General features: G+C 47.9%; 1 protein-coding gene across 1 annotated transcript; it reads right to left on the bottom strand.

Annotated features, from left to right (window-relative positions):
• Positions 1 to 16,878: 16,878 nt before the first annotated feature.
• LOC119324781 lies at positions 16,879 to 17,626 on the bottom strand. The gene has a single exon (XM_037598553.1). The coding sequence runs from the start codon at positions 17,557 to 17,559 to the stop codon at positions 17,098 to 17,100; it is 462 nt and encodes a 153-aa protein (XP_037454450.1). The 5' UTR covers positions 17,560 to 17,626; the 3' UTR covers positions 16,879 to 17,097.
• Between the last annotated feature and the right edge of the window lie 3,079 nt (positions 17,627 to 20,705).

A 20,705-nucleotide genomic window follows, 5' to 3' on the forward strand; every position in this document is an offset into this window, starting at 1 on the left:
TGGCCCGCGCTGCCGGGATCCCGTCAGGGAAGGGAGGGGAGAAGCCCCGCCGCTGCTAGCGTCGCACGGGCTTTGCCCAGCGGACACCCTCCGGCAGTGGCGAAGAGGAGGAGGGGACGGGGGGAGGGGCCTCTCACCGGCGGCGGATATGGGGCTCCTGTGACGCGCGCGGGGGGCGTGTCGCGGGAGCGGGGGGAGGGGGGACTTCACTGCTTTCTCCAAACTAATATATTTAACACCAAAAGTTGATGGGAAACACTTATATTCAGTAGTCTGGTAGAAAACTTTCGCCAGACGGGTCATTTGCCGTTGATGCTTTCCTAATCCCACGGATGATATACTTCTAAGTAGGGATGCAAGGCGGCGCCCGAACCCGGCCCGCTCCGTATACAAATTAGAAAAGGCTAGTTCTAATCAGGTTGTGCTGCTGTTAGGCAAAGTTGTACTAATTAAGCACTTTGGCGGGTCTATGCGGGACGCTGCTCTGCACCCCTACTTCTAAGCAAACTGCCCAATTTAATTGGATCCGAGAAAATCTCGCATGCCCCGCTCCAACTACCTCACGTAGTCACATGCGAGTAAATCTCGCTTGCCTGATCCGTCTAGCCCACACATCTAGCATCCCCAGGGCGAGCGCAGCCCCGAGCTCGCCGATCTCCCTCGCCGCGACGGCTACCTCCACCACCACCCCGCTCTGCCCAAAACTCCAGGACCTCTACAACTGCTCCTGGTAGGCGGTGCAACGACCCGCGCAGTGGCGGAGCTTGAAACAAAAAGCAGGGCGGGCTGGGCAGGCTAAGCTGAAGCAAATTGTCTCTCGGCTGGTGTTTCACATCCTGATCTAGGTGAACAGTAGGAAGAAATGCTCCTAAGTTGGGCGGGCCATGGCCTGGTTTTGCCCTTGTTGGGGAATGTAGCAGAAATTCAAAATTTTCTACGCATCACCAAGATCAATCTATGGAGATTCTAGCAACAAGAGAGAGAGGGAGTGCATCTTCATACCCTTGAAGATCGCTAAGCGGAAGCGTTACAAGAACGCGGATGAGAGAGTCGTACTCGCGGCGGTTCAAATCGCGGAAGATCCAATCTAACGCCGAACGGACGGCGCCTCCTCGTTCAACATACGTACAGCCCGGGGACGTCTCCTCCTTCTTGATCCAGCAAGGGGAGTGGAGAAGTTGAGGGAGAGCTCCGGCAGCACGACGGCGTGGTGGTGGAGCTTGCAGTTCTCCGGTAGGGCTTCGCCAAGCACTACCGAGGAGGAGGTGGAGTTGGAGAGAGGCAGGGCTGCGCCAGGGGCAAGGGTGAAGCTCCCATGCGCCTCCCCACTATATATAGGGATGGAGGGGGCTGGTTTCTTGCCCTCCAAGCAGGGCCGTACCCGTGAAAACTGGGGCCCGGTACAAAATCAAATATTAGGCCCTCAATAGCATTGGAAATTAGGAAAAAATATTATTAAGAAAGGAATTTAGGTAAACACATATTACAAAAAAATATAATATATTTCATGTTAGCAGTACAAACGTTTGATGAACTACATCTTATAAGAAAACTAAGAGGCAATACTATGTACTGTTTGGGAGTAGTATTAAAAACAGAACATTGGAAAAAAGAAGGATAAACAACCTTTGATCTATTTGGGATTTGCAGCGCGTGTCACTCTGATAGTCCGGTTCAGGTCCTAGGTTAGGAACTCCAATCGGGGCACCCAAATTACTGGGCAGGCAAGCAGAAGCAGAGAAGAGATATGAGAATTCTAGAGGAAAACATCGAATAAACAGATGGTGTGTTGAGGGCGGAACATACCCTGTTCAGAACTTCAGATTCACTAGACGAACAGATTTGTTTTCAGAAAGTGCGAAGGAATTAATCCACGGAGTAACATCAGCAGCTTGGATTACTGGAAGAGGAAGGGATGTATGCTGAAGCCGTTAAGCATTTGAGCTGGAAGTTGAAGAGAAAATGAAGAAGAGAGTTCGGGAAGAGGAGTCGTGCCTGAGATGGGCTGGGAATTACTCTCGGTACAGGTCCCCAAGCGAGCAGTAGTACTAGTACTACCCACCAGTACTTGGTCAATTGTATCGATTAGTCATCAATCAAGATGTCATTAGTAGTGTTGCTATCACATGTAAAATTGGGGGCCCTATTAATTTGGGGGCCCTGTGTAGTAGAACACCCTGCACATGTCTGCCATACGGGCCTGCCTCCAAGTCCATTGGGGCGTTGGCAAAGGTGGGAAGAAAGAAATCCCATCATTTCTTTCCCCACCGATTTTTATCCCCCTTTTTAGGAACTTGATCTTATCCCTTCGGGATATGATCTTATTCCTTCTAAGGAGGGATCTTGGTGTGCCTTGACCAGGGGTGTGGGGCCTTGCCCCCACTACCCACGTTCATGTGGGTCCCTCCATGCAGGTGGGCCCCACTTCGGAACCTTCTAGAACCTTCCCGGTACAATACCGAAAAATCCTGAACATTTTTCGGTGGCCAAAATAGGACTTCCCATATATAAATCTTTACCTCCGGACCATTCTGAAACTCCTCGTGACGTCCGGCATCTCATCCGGGACTTCGAACAACATTCGGTAACTGCACACTAATTCCCATAACAACTCTAGCATCACCGAACCTTAAGTGTGTAGACCCTACGGGTTCGGGAATCATGCAGACATGACCGAGACAGCTCTCTGGCCAATAACCAACAGCGGGATCCGGATACCCATGTTGGCTCCCACATGTTCCACGATGATCTCATCGGATGAACCACGATGTCAAGGATTCAAGCAATCCCGTATACAATTCCCTTTGTCAATCGGTACGTTATTTGCCCGAGATTCGATCGTCGGTATCCCAATACCTCGTTCAATCTCGTTACCGGCAAGTCACTTTACTCGTTCCGTAATGCATGATCCCGTGACTAACTACTTAGTCACATTGAGCTCATTATGATGATGCATTACCGAGTGGGCCCAGAGATACCTCTCCGTCATCGGAGTGACAAATCCCAGTCCCGATTCGTGCCAACCCAACAGACACTTTCAGAGATACCTGTAGTGCACCTTTATAGCCACCCAGTTACGTTTTGACGTTTGGTACACCCAAAGTACTCCTACGATATCAGGGAGTTACACAATCTCATGGTCTAAGGAAATGATACTTGACATTAGAAAAGCTTTAGCAAACGAACTACACGATCTTGTGCTATGCTTAGGATTGGGTCTTGTCCATCACATCATTCTCCTAATGATGTGATCCCGTTATCAATGACATCCAATGTCCATGGTCAGGAAACCATGACCATCTGTTGATCAACGAGCTAGTCAACTAGAGGCTCACTAGGGACATGTTGTGGTCTATGTATTCACACATGTATTGCGGTTTCCGGTCAATACAATTATAGCATGAATAATAGATAATTATCATGAACAAGGAAATACAATAATAACCATTTTATTATTGCTTCTAGGGCATATTTCCAACAGTCTCCCACTTGCACTAGAGTCAATAATCTAGTTCACGTCACTATGTGATTGTAATGAATCAACACCCATGAGGTTTGATCATATCTCGCTTGTGAGAGAGGTTATTAGTCAACGGATCTGAACCTTTCAGATCCGTGTGTGCCTTGCAAATCCCTATGTCATCTCCTAGATGCAGCTACCATGCTCTATTTGGAGCTATTCCAAATAACTGTTCTACTATACGAATCCGGTTTACTTCTCAGAATAATCTGGATTAGTGTCAAAGTTTGCGTCGGCGTAACCCTTTATAACGAACTCTTTTACCACCTCCATAATCGAGGAAATTCCTTAGTCCACTAGTTACTAAGGATAACCTTGACCGCTGTCCTGTGATTCATTCCTGGATCACTCTTGTACCCCTTGACTGACTCATGGCAAGACACACTTCAGGTGCGGTACACAGCATAGCATACTGTAGAGCCTACGTCTAAAGCATAGGGGACGACCTTCGTCCTTTCTCTCTTTTCTGCCGTGGTCAAGTCTCGAGTCTTACTCGATACTCATACCTTATAACACAGCCAAGAACTCCTTTTCCGATCTATTTTGAACTCCTTCAAAATCTTGTCACGGTATGTATTTATTTGAAAGTACTATTAAGCGTTTTGATCTATCTTTATAGATCTTGATGCTCAATGTTCAAGTAGCGTAATCCAGGTTTTCCATTGAAAAACACTTTTCAAATAACCCTATATGATGTCTAGAAATTCTACATCATTTCTGATCAACAATATGTTAATAACATATACTCATCAGAAATTCTATAGTGCTCCCACTCACTTCTTTGGAAATACAAGTTTTTTCATAAACTTTGTATAAACCCAAAATCTTTGATTATCTCATCAAAGCGTATATTCCAACTCTGAGATGTTTACTCCAGTCCTTAGAAGGATTGCTGGAGCTTTGCATACTTGTTAGCATCTTTTAGGATTGAAGAACCTTTTGGTTGTATCACATACAACCTTTCCTCAAGAATATCATCGAGGAAACAATGGTTTTTTTGACATCCTATCTGCAAGATTTCATAAATCATGCAGTAACTGCTAATATAATTCCAACAGACTCTTTAGCATCGCTACGAGTGAGAAAGTCTCATCGCAGTCAACTCCTTAAACTTGTCGGAAAACATCTTAACGACAAGTCGAGCTTTCTTAATGGTGACACTTACCATCATTGTCCGTCTTCCTTTTAAAATCCATCTGTACTCAACAGCCTTACGACCATCGAGTAGTTCTGCCAAAGTCTACACTTTGTTTTCATACATGGATCCTCTCTCGGATTTTATGGCCTCGAGCCATTCATCGGAATCCGGGCCCACCAACGCTTCTCCATAGCTCGTAGGTTCATTGTTGTCTAGCAACATGACCTCCAAGACAGGATTACGTACCACTTTGAAGCAATACGCATCCTTGTCGACCTACGAGGTTTGGTAGTGACTTGATCCGAAGTTTCATGATCACTATCATAAGCTTCTACTTCAATTGTTGTAGGTGCCACAGGAACAACTTCCTGTGCCCTGCTACACACTAGTTGAAGTGATGGTTCAACAACCTCATCAAGTCTCCACCATCCTCCCACTCAATTCTTTCAAGAGAAACCTTTCCTCGAGAAAGGACCCGTTTCTAGAAACAATCAATTTTGCTTCCGGATCTAAAATAGGAGGTATACCCAACTGTTTTGGGTGTCCTATGAAGATGTATTTATCCGCTTTGGGTTCGAGCTTATCAGGATGAAACTTTTTCACATAAGCGTCGCAGCCCCAAACTTTCAAGAAACGACGGCTTAGGTTTCTCTAAACCATAGTTCATACGGTGTCATCTCAACGGAATTACGTGGTGCCCTATTTAAGGTGAATGCGGTTGTCTCTAATGCCTAACCCATGAACGATAGTGGTAATTCGATAAGAGACATCATGGTATGCCCCATATCCAATAGGGTGCATCTATGATGTTTGGACACACCATCACACTATGGTGTTCCAGGCGGTGTTAGTTGTGAAACAATTTCCACAATGTCTCAATTGTGTACCAAACTCACAACTCAGATATTCATCTCTATGATCATATCATAGACATTTTATCCTCTTGTCACGAAGATCTTCAACTTCACTCTGAAATTACTTGAACCTTTCAATAATTCAGACTTGTGTTTCATCAAGTAAATATACTCAACATCTACTCAAATCATCTGTGAAGTAAGAACATAACGATATCCACTGCATGCCTCAGCACTCATTGGACTACACACATCAAAATGTGTTACTTCCAACAAGTTGCTTTCTTGTTCCATCTTACTGAAAACGAGGCTTTTCAGTCATCTTGCCCATGTGGTATGATTTGCATGTCTCAAGTGATTCAAAATCAAGTGAGTCCAAACGATCTATCTACATGGAGTTTCTTCATGCGTACATACCAATAGACATGGTTTGCATCTCTCAAACTTTTCAAAAAAAACGAGTGAGTCCAAAGATCCATCAACATGGAGCTTCTTCATGCGTTTTATACCAATATAACTTACATGGCAGTGTCACAAGTAGGTGGTACTATCATTACTATCTCATATCTTTTGGCATGTACATGTGTATCACTACGATCGAGATTCAATAAACCATTCATTTTAGGTGCAAGACCATTGAAGGTATTATTCAAATAAACAGAGTAACCATTATTCTCCTTAAATGAATAACCGTATTGCGATAGACATAATCCAATCATATCTATACTCAATGCAAACACCAAATAACAATTATTTAGGTTTAACACCGATCCCGATGGTAGAGGGAGCGTGCGATGTTTGATCACATCAACCTTGGAAATACTTCCAACACATATCGTCACTTCGCCTTTAGCTAGTCTCCGTTTATTGCGTAGCCTTTTATTTTGAGTTACTAACACTTAGCAACCGAACCGGTATCTATTACCATGGTGCTACTAGGAGTACTAGTAGAGTACACATTAATATAATGTATATCCAATATACTTCTGTCGACCTTGCCTGCCTTCTTATCTACCAAGTATCTAGGGTAATTCTGCTCCAGTGACCGTTCCCCTTATTACAGAAGCACTTAGTCTCGGGTTTGGGTTCAACCTTGGGTTTCTTCACTAGAGCAGCAGCTGATTTGCCGTTTCATGAAGTATCCCTTCTTGCCCTTGCCCTTCTTGAAACTAGTGGTTTCACTAACCATCAACAATTGATGCTCCTTCTTGATTTCTACTTTTGCGGTGTCAAACATCGCGAATATTTCAAGGATCATCATATCTATCCCTGATATGTTATAGTTCATCACGAAGCTCTAGTAGCTTGGTGGCAATGACTTTGGAGACACATCACTATCTCATCTGGAAGATTAACTCCCACCCTATTCAAGTGATTGTTGTACCCAGACAATCTGAGTACAAGCTCAACGATTGAGCTTTTCTCCCTTAGTTTGTAGGCTAAGAAACTCGTCGGAGGTCTCATACCTCTTGACGTGGGCACGAGCTTGAAATCCCAATTTCAGCCCTTGGAACATCTCATATGTTCCGCGACGTTTCAAAAAACGTCTTCGGCGCCACAATTCTAAACCGTTTAACATCACTGAACTATCATGTAGTCATCAAAACGTGTATGTCAGATGTTCGCAACATCCACAGACGACGTTCGAGGTTCAGCACACCGAGCGGTGCATTAAGGACATAAGCCTTCTGCGCAACAATGAGGACAATCCTCAGTTTACGAACCCAGTCCGCATAATTGCTACTATCAACTTTCAACTATATTTTCTCTAAGAACATATCTAAACAGTAGAACTAAAGCGCGAGCTTACGACATAATTTGTAAAGACCTTTTTGACTATGTTCATGATAATTAAGTTCATGTAATCACATTATTTGATGAACTCCCACTCAGATAGACATCCCTCTAGTCATCTAAGTGATACATGATCTGAGTCAACTAGGCCATGTCCGATCATCACGTGAGACGGACTAGTCATCATCGGTGAACATCTTCATGTTGATCGTATCTACTATACGACTCATGTTCGACCTTTCGGTCTCTTGTGTTCCGAGGCCATGTCTGTACATGCTAGGCTCGTCAAGTCAACCTAAGTGTTTCGCGTGTGTAAATCTGGCTTACACTCGTTGTATGTGAACGTTAGAATCTATCTCACCCGATCATCACGTGGTGCTTCGAAGCAACAATCTTTCGCAACGGTGCACAGTTAGGGGGAACACTTTCTTAAAATTATTATGAGGGATCATCTTATTTACTACTGTCGTTCTAAGCAAATAAGATGCATAAACATGATAAATATCACATGCAATCAAAAAGTGACATGATATGGCCAATATCATTTTGCTCCTTTTGATCTCCATCTTCGGGGCTCCATGATCATCATCATCACCGGCATGACACCATGATCTCCATCATCATGATCTCCATCATCGTGTCTCCATGAAGTTGTCTCGCCAACTATTACTTCTACTACTATGCCTAACGGTTTAGCAATAAAGTAAAGTAATTACATGGCGTTGTTCAATGACACACATGTCATACAATAAATTAAGACAACTCCTGTGGCTCCTGCCGGCTGTCATACTCATCGACATGCAAGTCGTGATTCCTATTACAAGGACATGATCAATCTCATACATCACATATCATTCATCACATTCTTTTGGCCATATCACATCACATAGCATACCCTGCAAAAACAAGTTAGACGTCCTCTAATTATTGTTTGCATGTTTTACCTGGCTGCTATGGGTTTCTAGCAAGAACGTTTCTTACCTACGCAAAAGCCACAACATGATATGGCAATTGCTATTTACCCTTCATCAGGACCCTTTTCATCGAATCCGATCCGACTAAAATGGGAGAGACTGGCACCCGCTAGCCACCTTTATGCAACAAGTGCATGTCAGTCGGTGGAACCTGTCTCACATATGTGTACGTGTAAGGTCGGTCCGGGACGCTTCATCCCACAATACCGTCGAAACAAGATAGGACTAGTAACTATAAGCATATTGAACAAAATCAACGCCCACAACAATTTGTGTTCTACTCATGCATAGAATCTATGCAAAAGATCTAGCTCATGATGCCACTATTGGGGAATGTAGCAGAAATTCAAAATTTTCTACGCATCACCAAGATCAATCTATGGAGATTCTAGCAACAAGAGAGAGAGGGAGTGCATCTTCATACCCTTGAAGATCGCTAAGCGGAAGCATTACAAGAACGGGGATGAGGGAGTCGTACTCGCGGCGATTCAAATCGTGGAAGATCCAATCTAACGCCGAACGGACGGCGCCTCCGCGTTCAACACACGTACAGCCCGGTGACGTCTCCTCCTTCTTGATCCAGCAAGGGGAGAGGAGAAGTTGAGGGAGAGCTCCGGCAGCACGACAGCGTGATGGTGGAGCTTGCAGTTCTCCGGTAGGGCTTCGCCAAGCACTACCGAGGAGGAGGTGGAGTTGGAGAGGGGGAGGGCTGCGCCAGGGGCAAGGGTGAAGCTCCCATGCGCCTCCCCACTATATATAGGGGTGGAGGGGGCTGGTTTCTTTCCCTCCAAGTCCATTGGGGCGTTGGCAAAGGTGGGAGGAAAGAAATCTCATCATTTCCTCCCCCACCGATTGTTATCCCCCCTTTTTAGAGATCTTGATCTTATCCCTTCGGGATATGATCTTATTCCTTCTAAGGGGGGATCTTGGTGAGCCTTGACCAGGGGTGTGGGGCCTTGCCCCCACTACCCACGTTCATGTGGGTCCCTCCATGCAGGTGGGCCCCACTCCGGAACCTTCTAGAACCTTCCCGGTACAATACCGAAAAATTCCGAACATTTTCCGGTGGCCAAAATAGGACTTCCAATATATAAATCTTTACCTCCAGACCATTCCGGAACTCCTCCTGACGTCTGAGATCTCATCTGGGACTCCGAACAACATTCGGTAACTGCACACTAATTCCCATAACAACTCTAGCGTCACCGAACCTTAAGTGTGTAGACCCTACGGGTTCGGGAATCATGCAGACATGACCGAGACAGCTCTCTGGCCAATAACCAACAGCGGGATCTGGATACCCATGTTGGCTCCCACATGTTCCACGATGATCTCATCGGATGAACCACGATGTCAAGGATTCAAGCAATCCCGTATACAATTCCCTTTGTCAATCGGTACGTTACTTGCCCGAGATTCGATCGCCGGTATCCCAATACCTCGTTCAATCTCGTTACCGGCAAGTCACTTTACTCGTTCCGTAATGCATGATCCCGTGACTAACTACTTAGTCACATTGAGCTCATTATGATGATGCATTACCGAGTGGGCCCAGAGATACCTCTCGGTCATCGGAGTGACAAATCCCAGTCTCGATTCGTGCCAACCCAACAGACACTTTCGGAGATACCTGTAGTGCACCTTTATAACCACCCAGTTACGTTGTGATGTTTGGTACACCCAAAGTACTCCTACGGTATCAGGGAGTTACACAATCTCATGGTCTAAGGAAATGATACTTGACATTAGAAAAGCTTTAGCAAACGAACTACACGATCTTGTGCTATGCTTAGGATTGTGTCTTGTCCATCACATCATTCTTCTAATGTGATCCCGTTATCAATGACATCCAATGTCCATGGTCAGGAAACCATGACCGTCTGTTGATCAACGAGCTAGTCAACTAGAGGCTCACTAGGGACATGTTGTGGTCTATGTATTCACACATATATTGTGGTTTCCGGTCAATACAATTATAGCATGAATAATAGACAATTATCATGAACAATGAAATACAATAATAACCATTTTATTATTACCTCTAGGGCATATTTCCAACAGCCCTAAGGTAGCTCCGCCAGTGGACCCGTGCTTGTCTTCTCGGCAAGCCCTGCTCTCACCGTCGACAGTGTCGCCCCCATCGTCGGCCCGGTTCCCCGCTAGACCTTGCCCCGTCACCATTCATCTCACCATGCTGGTGCACCGTTTGGCTCGGTAAAGAAGCTGCACGCATATCCTAACCATTGCCCCCTAGTATATACTCACCTGAACTTGGGTTTGATTCATTTTTCAACACTTGATTTGATTTGTGTTATTCTGGATGCAATGCATGGTTTGATGAATTTCATTGAGCATAATTATGTTATTTCAGCGACCCGATGCATAACTATAATTGTTGTTGTAACATGCTTTCACTTCTTATTTTTTCAGTTGACCCAAGACAATGAAGCATTCCAACCCTGAGCGTATGCTCAAGAGCCGTTATGTGGCATGCAGGTTGAAAGATGTTGTCCTAGGTCTTCCTACGCATGGGTTTCCAAACTATACTTCATATGCTTCTTCGGTTTAGGTAGAATGCTGCCATTCTTCATGCTATTTAAAATAAATGTAGTTGTCATTTTTATCAAATATACCACGCATCCGTATTATGTTATGCATGTTTCGTTGGTCTGCCTAGTTTGCTTCCATAGTTCATGCTTCTACATTTTATGCTTTTTCAGCACCATTTAAATTTAAACACGGCTCCATGTATGTTGTGAAATAACGACTCATTGCTTTATGTCAGCCATTTTTTTTTGCTTTATGTCAGCCATGCTTCCTACATTCATGTTATGAATATGTTCCCTACAACATATAATTTTCTCTTCATCTCAAATTTCTTATGCTTCCCCTGCCTATATATCCATGTATGTCCTGATGAATCAAATTGTTTATTCGTGTTGTGCAGATGCTTTGCGTCGAACAATGCCAACATGTATCACTAGTTTTTCAAATGTGTTGTATTGTCCTCTCCTCATGATGTCGACGGTGTCTATCTGAAGGCGGTGAAGGAGATGTGGAGACATGGGCGGAGACCGTGACTAAGGCCACCCTTGAGAATGGTGCTTTCCTAGGCAATCCACCGTCTTGATGACGCGAGTGCATTGTGGCATGAGCTAGAATGCGTGAGCTCTAGCTCACGGGACCATGAAACCTGGCAGTCAATTGCTCGCAGCAGCAGCCCTGCTGTTTACAGTCACCACAATGGCGTCAACTTTCATTTGGTGATCCTTTGCATACACATTCCCTATTGCACAACCAGGGGCCAAGACAATAACCTCGCTTCCTAGCAGTTTTAATCTCTTACATGGGCCTTGTATACGATTTCTTAGACTGAAATTAATTTTTTTATTTTAATTGTATTAGACTTTTACGGGCATGGAACCAGATTCCTTTTTCTTCAGAAGCAAATTTTTGTTTGTTTGAAAACAATCATGTGTACCATGGGAACCATTTTATGTTTGAGTGGAAACAAATTTAATTGTTGCCCATCGATGCAAATGTAACTTTCAGTGGAAGCAAATTTTCTGGTCGCTAGAAACAAGTTCTTGCTTCATTGGGGATACAAATAAATATTTATAATGGGCACATATTTTCTAATGAATTTCTATTAGATCAAAACTACTTTGGCTATTTGTTGAAGCAAATTATTGATTTGATGGAAGCATATAAATCATGTGAAGAAAACAAAGTATCAATCCTGGAGGGTCTCATATAGCAAACTTTTTTTTACATGAATAGGAATCAAACTCTTTTTAGGTTGAATTGGAATCAAACTTCTCTCCTGAACAATTGGAACCAAACATTAATTGCATGCAGTCTGTTGGCTTCACGTTTTAGGATAGGCATAACTACGGGAGAGTTGTTAGTGAGGGTGCTGTGCATACTAAGCGGAAGCAATTATTAGGAAGCAATCAAATAATCATGCACGGCCTAGTAGTAGATCCAACGGCCATCTTACATCCTATATATCCTACGGCTTAGCACTGGTCTGATAGGAAGCAGGGATCAGTAGTCTGATCCCTAGTGCTTCAGACCAGGTGAATGGTGATCGGCCGATCGTGTGCCCATTGTCCTAGAACTGACAACTTCAAATCTAGCTTGTAGTTTTTCCAGTGGAGCCCTTGAAAGTGAGCTGAAAGACCTAGCAAATTAAGCACGCGGTCAATTAATTAAGATGCACCGGAACTATTCCAGAAAACATCTCGATCGTATGATGAATGCTCTAAGAGCTAAAAGATGCTGATTTCGGAAACAGGCCAGCGGGTACAAGGTGTGGGTGATTTGAGCATCGAAACGTTATGATATTTTGTTTTGCTTTTTGCTTTTCGAAGAGCCGGTCAACATTCTGGGGGATTTTTTTCAGAAATATCATGAGGATAATGAGTTAGACCATCTTTATTTCTTATTGAACAATTCTCATTTTCAACATAGTTTTTGTAGCACCGACTGCGATATACATGAACACATGGAATAAGGAAGCGGCGACCTGGAAGGGTGCGGTGGCAAGGATATGTCCGGCCGGAATGGGGTATGGGGTAGAAAACTCAATAGTTTAATGATTGCCCAGTTTTTTGGCATCTATTGTTTCAAAGGCACGCGCTTTGAACAATACTCGTCTCAGCCAAACTTGTGGCCATATTTGAATTTTTATGCCAAACAAAGTACTCTACAACCAGTTTTAACAAACCAACAACTTAAAACCTATTTTTTTTCTAAAAATCCTCTTAAGACTCATTTTGCAAAACTTATCTCAAATACTAGCTACCCAAACAACCACATAGAGTTACATAATTCGCACAATCGTGATTATTTAGATGAGAACGAAAATATATCTTGGTCCGTCTCTCATTCCCCTCGAACCGTTTCAAATAACATAGTTCGTCTTTAGCACCGGCTACAATATATGCGTAGCTATTGACTGCGTGTACAAACACACAAAACAGCGATCCGGCTGACTAGCCATGTGACTTAGATAAATTAATTACCGCAGGTAACAATCTTTGAATTGACAAATTGAAATCTTGTAGTTTTTCCGGTGAACCCTGAAAGGGAGGTGAAGAACATATATATAGACCGAGAAGCTCACTAGAAAAGAAAAAGGGGAAAAAGCATGTCCATCCTGTGTTAAAAGATGATTTTACCAGAGCACCGACCAGTTCAAATCGGAAGATGCCATGAGGCTCATCATGAGCCACCCAACTCGACGGATCGACAAATCTCACATAGAAATATAGTACTCCCTCGGTTCCTAAATATTTGTCTTTCTAGATATTTCAATAAGTGACTACATACGAAGCAAAATGAGTGAATCTACACTCTAAAGTATGTCTATATACATCCGTATGTGATAGTCCATTTGAATCTTTAAAACGACAAATATTTAGGAACGGAGAGAGTAGGAATTAATATTTTTGTTTCAAGAACCAACTTGACATATGAAATATCATGTGGTTTAATTTGACAGTTTGATTTCGGCACTTGTACGGATGTATTGACATGGTCTATTTATTAGCAGAAGATGAACTTCTTGTGCAGGCAAGTTAACCGGCGACCCGAGCGAACACAGCAACAAGTATCAATGTTGCATCATTGGTTCATTAAGAATTGAAAATATATCTGCAAAGTTAACATGTGAGTGCCCAGGTCCCTTGGGCAAGCAGGAGATCTTCAGTGCAGTCTAACAAGCTATGTGCTCTGCAATGCCCCAAACGTTTTCTCTTGGACAACACCGTCTCAGGAGGTAAGAGCAACTCCAATGGGACTCATATCGTCCGCCCGCGTCCGTTTGGGTCAGCGAGTTCGTTTGGGTCGGCGCGGACAAAAGTGGCGGCCCAACACGCTGACCCAAACGGACGCGCGTCCGTTTTTCGTCCGCGGGCGACCCGTTCCAGGCCCAATTTTGAGCCGGATTTGCGTTGGCGCGGACACGAGACGGATGCGCGCGCGCGCCTATTCCTCTCCCCGGGCCCGCCTGTCGGTGGCAGCCACCATCATTTTCCCCCATTTTCCCCAAAAACACTCCCGTCCGCGCGCGCCCCCGCCCCCCAACCGACCATGGAGGACGCCATCGACCTCGACCTCGACCTAGACGCCGCCGCCGGCCTCGCCTCCCTCGCCTCATCCGGCGCCGTCGCCTCCTCCGGGAAAGGCAAGCCTCGTTCCCCGCGCAAGACCGCCGCGGCGGCCAACCCAAAGAAGGCACTGACGCCCAAACAGCGGGCAAGGGAGTCGGCCAAGAGGAAGGGTCGGAGGCACGCCGCAGACGCGAGGGATGAGGCTGCTGCGCAGGCCGCCGCTGTCACCGCCGCGCAGCAGGAGTTCACCAACGCCCGCGTCGCCGCGGCAACGAGGGAGGTGCTCTACATGCTTGGGGTAAACCCTAGCCAGCACAGCCTCGTCCAAGCCGCCGTCGCCGCGGCCAGCACCGGCTCGTCGGCGTTTCCTCGGATGGTGCTGCCCGACTCACCCCGCGCATCGGCTTGCAACCCGGTCCCCAGCTTCCACGTCTACCCGCAGGCCTCCCGCCTCTCCGGGGAGTGCTCACCCCGCGCACCGGCTTGCAACCCGGTCGCGCCTTCCACGCCCGCGCCCGCGCCCATCGACCTCAAAGCCACCCTGGTGGTTGGTGGCTCATCGTCCAGCGGCAAGAGGAAACGCGCGCGACAGGCGCCGGCCGACGGTCTCCCGGACGCCCGTAATCTGTTCGAGGAAATGCCGTCCGTCGTCGACGAGGACTACATGCAACACCTCATCTTCAAGGGTAGCTATGATCCCGAGGAGACGCAAAGACAGGAGGGCCGCGGGGCGTTCACGCCGGCTGCTGGCTATGATCCCGATCAGGCGGCCTTCATGCGTGATCAGGTCGGCATCGACCTGGACGGCTTCCCCATCGACCACGAGTTCCCGGACGACTATGGGCTAGAGGAAGAGGACGAGTGCGACATCGAAGTGGAGCCTTTGTTCGAGGACGAGCTCGCCAATCAAACCGCCGGTCCTAACCCGAAGCGCAAGAGCAAGCGCACGAAGGCGTACACAGCTGCCGAGGACAAGCTTCTTTGCGAGTGTTGGCGAGACATTGGACAAGACCCAAAGATGGGCGCCGAGCAAAAGCATTCAACCTTTTGGACTCGTGCACCGCGAGTTCCATGAGCGCAAGAAGTTTCCACCTTGCCAATTTGTGAGCACGCGCGGGTGGGTCTCCATTTCCAAGTGGTGGAGGGTGATCCAACAAGAGTGCAACAAGTTTTGCGCCACCCTTGAGAGTGTCAAGGCCCGCCCCGTGAGCAGCATCGGCGTGCAAGACATGGTATGATAGCAAGCAAGCCGCCCTCTTTTGTGCCATCAAGACCATCCTTTTACGTCTTCATTTTGCATGGAAACATTTTGTAGGCATTTCAAGCTTTGGAGGCATTCAAGGTTCAACACAATGGCAAGTGCTTCAACCTCTCCCATTACTATCGGGTCATCAAGGACGAAGAGAAGTTGAAGACACAATATGCCGCGCTCAAGGCACGTGGGGGGAAGGGCGCCGTGGAGGATGTTGGGGAGGGCGAGCCGGCACGGCCGCGGGGGAAGACCAACTCCAAGAAGGAGGACAAGCAGATGCGGCCACCAACGCCTTGATCGCAAGCGTGGACGGGATGATGAATAAGGAGGACTCAAGAGAGGAGGAGCGTCGGCGTTTCAATGCGGAGCAAATGGATGCTTTCATGGAGATCCAAAGGAGGAGGCTTGATCTTAACGCCGAGAAGCAAGCCAAGATGTTCGAGCTCGAGGCGGAGAAGCAAGCCAGGATGCTAAAGATCGAGGCCGCCAACGCCAAGACAAAGGTGAAAGAAGTGGCTTTTGCAAGCATGATGACCGGGGTGGAGATCATGAAGGTGGATCTCAACGCCTTGTCGTTAAGGAAGAGGCCGTGGTTCGAGAAGATGCAGGCTGACATGCTCAAGTTCAACGACGAGTGATCTATGGCGTCGAGGGGCCATCTTTTTTGTATGCCGGCAGGTGTGTCGGCATGACCACGGGAGCCGCGATGGCGTGGTCGAACTCAAGTCCCACCATTTTTTGTGTGCTGGCATGTGTGCCGGCCGGCTGGCGAGTGCACCAGGATGAACTATGGTGCTTTCTGAGACCGGCATTGTATGCAGGCTGGCATGATGCCAGCATGAGACATGAACGCTTGCATGATCGGCCGCGGGCCTTTTTTATTTAAAAGTTGAATGCCGAGATGAAATGGGTCGGCGCGTTGGACGCATTACCGACCCAAATGCAAAACTGGACGGACGGTGGACGGGCGGCCGACCCAAACGGACAAAAAACGGACAAATGCGCCGTTCGTTTGGGTCGCCCCATTGGAGTTGCTCTAACCACTTCTTCTGAACCTGAACTGCCTGCCTCGTGGCTCTACTGTTTGTTTCTGAATCTTTGTCAGTTTTACCTCCTCCAAATACCGATTATATAATAAACTCACACGCAGAGACGGCACTCTGAAATTCATTTTCATGAACGACCCGCAAATTCACCAAATCACGAGTAAGTAAATCAGAGTTATTCGAAGTATACGTTAGCTCAAAGAGTGATTGCTTTGCTTCTTGAATCTCAATTAGCGCCATTCATGCTTTCTAGAAAAATGCATTATGTACAGTTACGGACGGGCTCATCAACTCTCCAGGCAGGTATCGAATTGGTTCTAAAAACTCCAATTCTTCAGGCAATTTCTTTGCTATCTACTAGTACTACTCTACTATCTTGCCATGGCATGTCGACGTTGTTCGTCTACTGGCTGTCGCCGGCCGTGGACACGGCGGAGAGCCTGCTCGGCCGGGGGCGGAACCCGCCCGCGCGCCTCCGGTGCTGTAGCGACTGCTGCGCCGCGGGGGACGGCGCTAGCGCCCTGCGTGCCCAGTGCCCGCTCCCCATGGGGACGAGCCTCGCCAGCGCGCCGCCTGTGCTCTTCGAGGTGGACGGCGGGGAAGGCGGGGAGGCGGGCCTGCTGCTGCTGCCAGCGTGGGCCGGCTGCTTGCGCTCCTTGTGGAGGCTACAGCGGAACGAGCCCGGGTGGTTCGTCGGGGAGCACATGCAGGAGGACCGATGGCTCCTGGTGGAGGACGGGGAGGAGACGCTGACGGACTTGCCCGGCGAGCGGGTGGCGACCTTGACGCGGGTGGGCGAGGCGGAGCGGTAGCTGGGGATCGAGAGGACCGGGCCGCTGGGCCGACTCGCGGTGGCCGTCGCCATGAGAGAGAGATTAGAGTGGTGGAGCAGTTGGATGGAATCCGGTGCACGGAGGGGATGGAGATTTTGGTGGTTCTGAGAGTAGAATGAGAGGTGCGGGCTGGGCGGCATTTATATAGGCGGGAGGGGTATTCTGGTAACTTCATGGGTTGGGAACTTGGTTCGGTCGAGTTAACTAACTGGGGTTAATGGGCATAAAGCAGTGGGCGTCTGTGCCGTGGGCCCGGACGGCTAGCACACCGGAATCGGTTTGGAATATTTTAGGACTGGTGCCAACTTTTTTTAGGACTGGCGCCAACTTGATTTGAATATTTTGATGAAATGCTGCGTGCTGTGCCCATCCAACGCTGTTGCTGTCAGAAAACCGGCACGCTGAAAGGACGGACACAGGAAAAAAGGAGTTATCTTTTGAACGCTCGGAGCGAGGCAGGTGATGGTCAGGTTGGCACGATTAGGGCCTGAACGACGTGACGTGCCAGCAGCCGGACGGCAGCGACCGGACCCCAGCCGCCGGCCATGGGATCGCCCTCGCTTTGCTTGAAACGCGGCCGACCTCTGAACGGTTGACACAGTGGAATCGGCATCGGCATCAGTCGCCGTAATCGCAGGGTCCATCGGTGCTCTCCGAATCCGTTCACTCGCGCCCATGGACGTTGGTTCCTTGATCCAGCCGATTCCGCCGCGAGATAACTGTTGCTACTGCGCTGCGTCTCGCTTCCTTCGATTCTGGTCGACCGGACGATCGAACGTGGCCGTCTCTTTCACTGCCGCTCCGGCTCTCTCTTCCTCTCCCCGTCTTTTGATCTTCGTTGTTTCACCGTGAACGTCCGTCTCTGGCCACATGCACGCGGGCGCATATTCGTCGTGTACTATTGTGCAGTACTGCATGCTCTGTTTAACACACCGTGGCTAGTGCCTGTGCCTCCGTGAGTCTGTGGGCATATAATCAGTAATCCAGCCACGACAACGCAGTAAAGGACAGTTCTGATGTTTCATTTTTTAGTTCAGATGCAGATCTAGTGCTAAAAAAGCAGCACTGTTCATGTCACGGCCGCGCACATGCGCGCGGTCACCACATCCCGACGCCGCGCGCAACGGCTATTCAGGCCGCGGCACATGGTCGGCCGGCCTCGCCGCGTGCCACGGACACAGACTGGGAGGCTGCGTGGCGACGTCCTGCAGCGCGCACATGGTCGACCTGGCTGCGTGCCAAGGATTGGGAGCGTGCGTGGCGATGGCCGGCCGCGGCAGCTGGCGCACGCAGCGCTCTAGGGCGGGCGCGGATTTTTTGTGCAAAAGGACCCCTACCGAGATGAATTGACAAAAGAGACTATCTCTGGATCAATTTGACAAAAAGGACCCCCTCAGCGGTGGCGGCAGGCGCGGCAGGCGACACGTGGCACCTGCCGCCACGCCAGGAGGCGGCGGGCCCGGCCGCCACCGCAGGAGGCGGCCACCCCAGCCGAACGGATTCCCCACAGTGCGTCGCGGCGCGACGGAACGGGGCGGGCCAGGTGGGCCCTGCCGCCACCGGGCGAGGCGGCCAGCCCTGGCGCGGTCGCTGCCTGGCCGACAGGCCCTGCTGCGAACGGGCCCCGCCAGTGGGCCTCGCCGCCACAGCCTGAGGCGGCCTCACCTGGCTGACAGTGCTGGCCGACAGCTGGTGCTGCTCGGTTGCCGAGGCATGGGCCCGCCGCCACTAGCGCAGGCGGCCGTTGCTGCATGCGCGCGCTGATTCCTGGGCCGACATGAGCACTGTAGTAAATGGCGTTGATTCCCACGTGTATGTGATTGCTTGTTGCTAATGATGCTGATTTTCATGATTGAGCGGGAATCCGATGCGGTGTGCTAATTTCACGGGCTCGCTGTTGCAAACTGGGCTGATTCCTTGCAGGGTGGATCTGCAGTGTGACCGACATGAGAACTGTGGCAAATGGCGCTCATTCCCATGCTTTGAAAATTGCTGCTGCAGGTGAGGTGACAGCACCCAAGAGCGTGATTTCCGCGCGGTGATATGGACACTGATGCCTGCTTTTGGTTCTGTAGTGCCGACACTACAGGGATCCTAAAATATCCCGCCTAATTTCCTCTATTCTCGCTTATTTTCTCGCCATCATTAATCGTCTGAGCCTATAAAAAAAGACACCGAGGCTCTCGTCCAGCCATCCTAGAAATCGCCAGTGCGCAAAGTGTGTACACATTTTTTTCAGTCGATATGAGTTTGTCTTGTTCGGATCAAAGCATTAGGCCGAGGAAAATGAAGACTGCAAGTTTGCCTCCTGGGGTGGCAGTCCTGCGGTGTTGGTGTGGCGATCTTTGCAAGGTGAAGGAGGTGACGGATTTTTCAGATTGGTTGGGCATGAAGTTTTTCATGTGCGCCAATTATGAAGAAGATCCTGCCGTAGCTATTTCAGAGTACGACAAGCCTCCGGTATGGTTTAACCATCACGAATAGATATTGTTGGTATTTTCATTGATTCTTTAGTAACATTCTTGTTTCTTGTTGTAGTCTCCTCCGCCTCTGTGCATGTACTATCGTTGGATTGACACGGAGAAGCCGGCCTGGGCAGTGACTGAGATTCGTGAAAGAAGTCGCCATGCGTGGAATAGTTTATTTGCGGAAGAGCGACGCGAAAAGGCGGAAGCTGAGGAGAAAGCAGAGCAAGAGAGAGAGTTAAAAGAATACTATGCGGAGCAACACCGTTTTTTGAGGAAATGGGAAAGATAACAGGGAAGAGGCTCGTCGCATGGAGGAGCAGGAACGACAGCGAAAGGAGGCTCGTGAGGCGGAGAGGCAGAGAAAGAAAGAAAGGGCTCGTCAGGCCAAGGCAGCAGAAGAAGCTGGCGATGGAAAAGGAAAATATCAACGTTGAACTCAGTAGATTCCTGTGGTAGTATTTTAAATTTCGCAATCATTTGTATCTTTATTTCTGCAGTTTAATGTAGCTTCATTTCAGTAATTAAATGTAGCTTTATTTAAATTCTACGATGTATCTTATTTTCAGTTGTACCTTGTCGTGTTGTATCTTATTTTCAGTTGTACCTTGTCGTGATGAAAAAAATATATAGTTTTAGAATAAAGTAGTGGCATTTTCTTTCCCTCCACTAATTATCAAGCATCGTGCAACAACTATAAAATGAAATTAAGA

Source organism: Triticum dicoccoides, chromosome 6B, assembly GCF_002162155.2.
Source record: "Triticum dicoccoides isolate Atlit2015 ecotype Zavitan chromosome 6B, WEW_v2.0, whole genome shotgun sequence".
Lineage (NCBI taxonomy): Eukaryota > Viridiplantae > Streptophyta > Magnoliopsida > Poales > Poaceae > Triticum > Triticum dicoccoides.

Coding starts and splice junctions, on each gene's coding strand:
- LOC119324781 (XM_037598553.1), bottom strand. CDS start 17,559: ATGGCGACGGCCACCGCGAGTCGGCCCAGCGGCCCGGTCCTCTCGATC.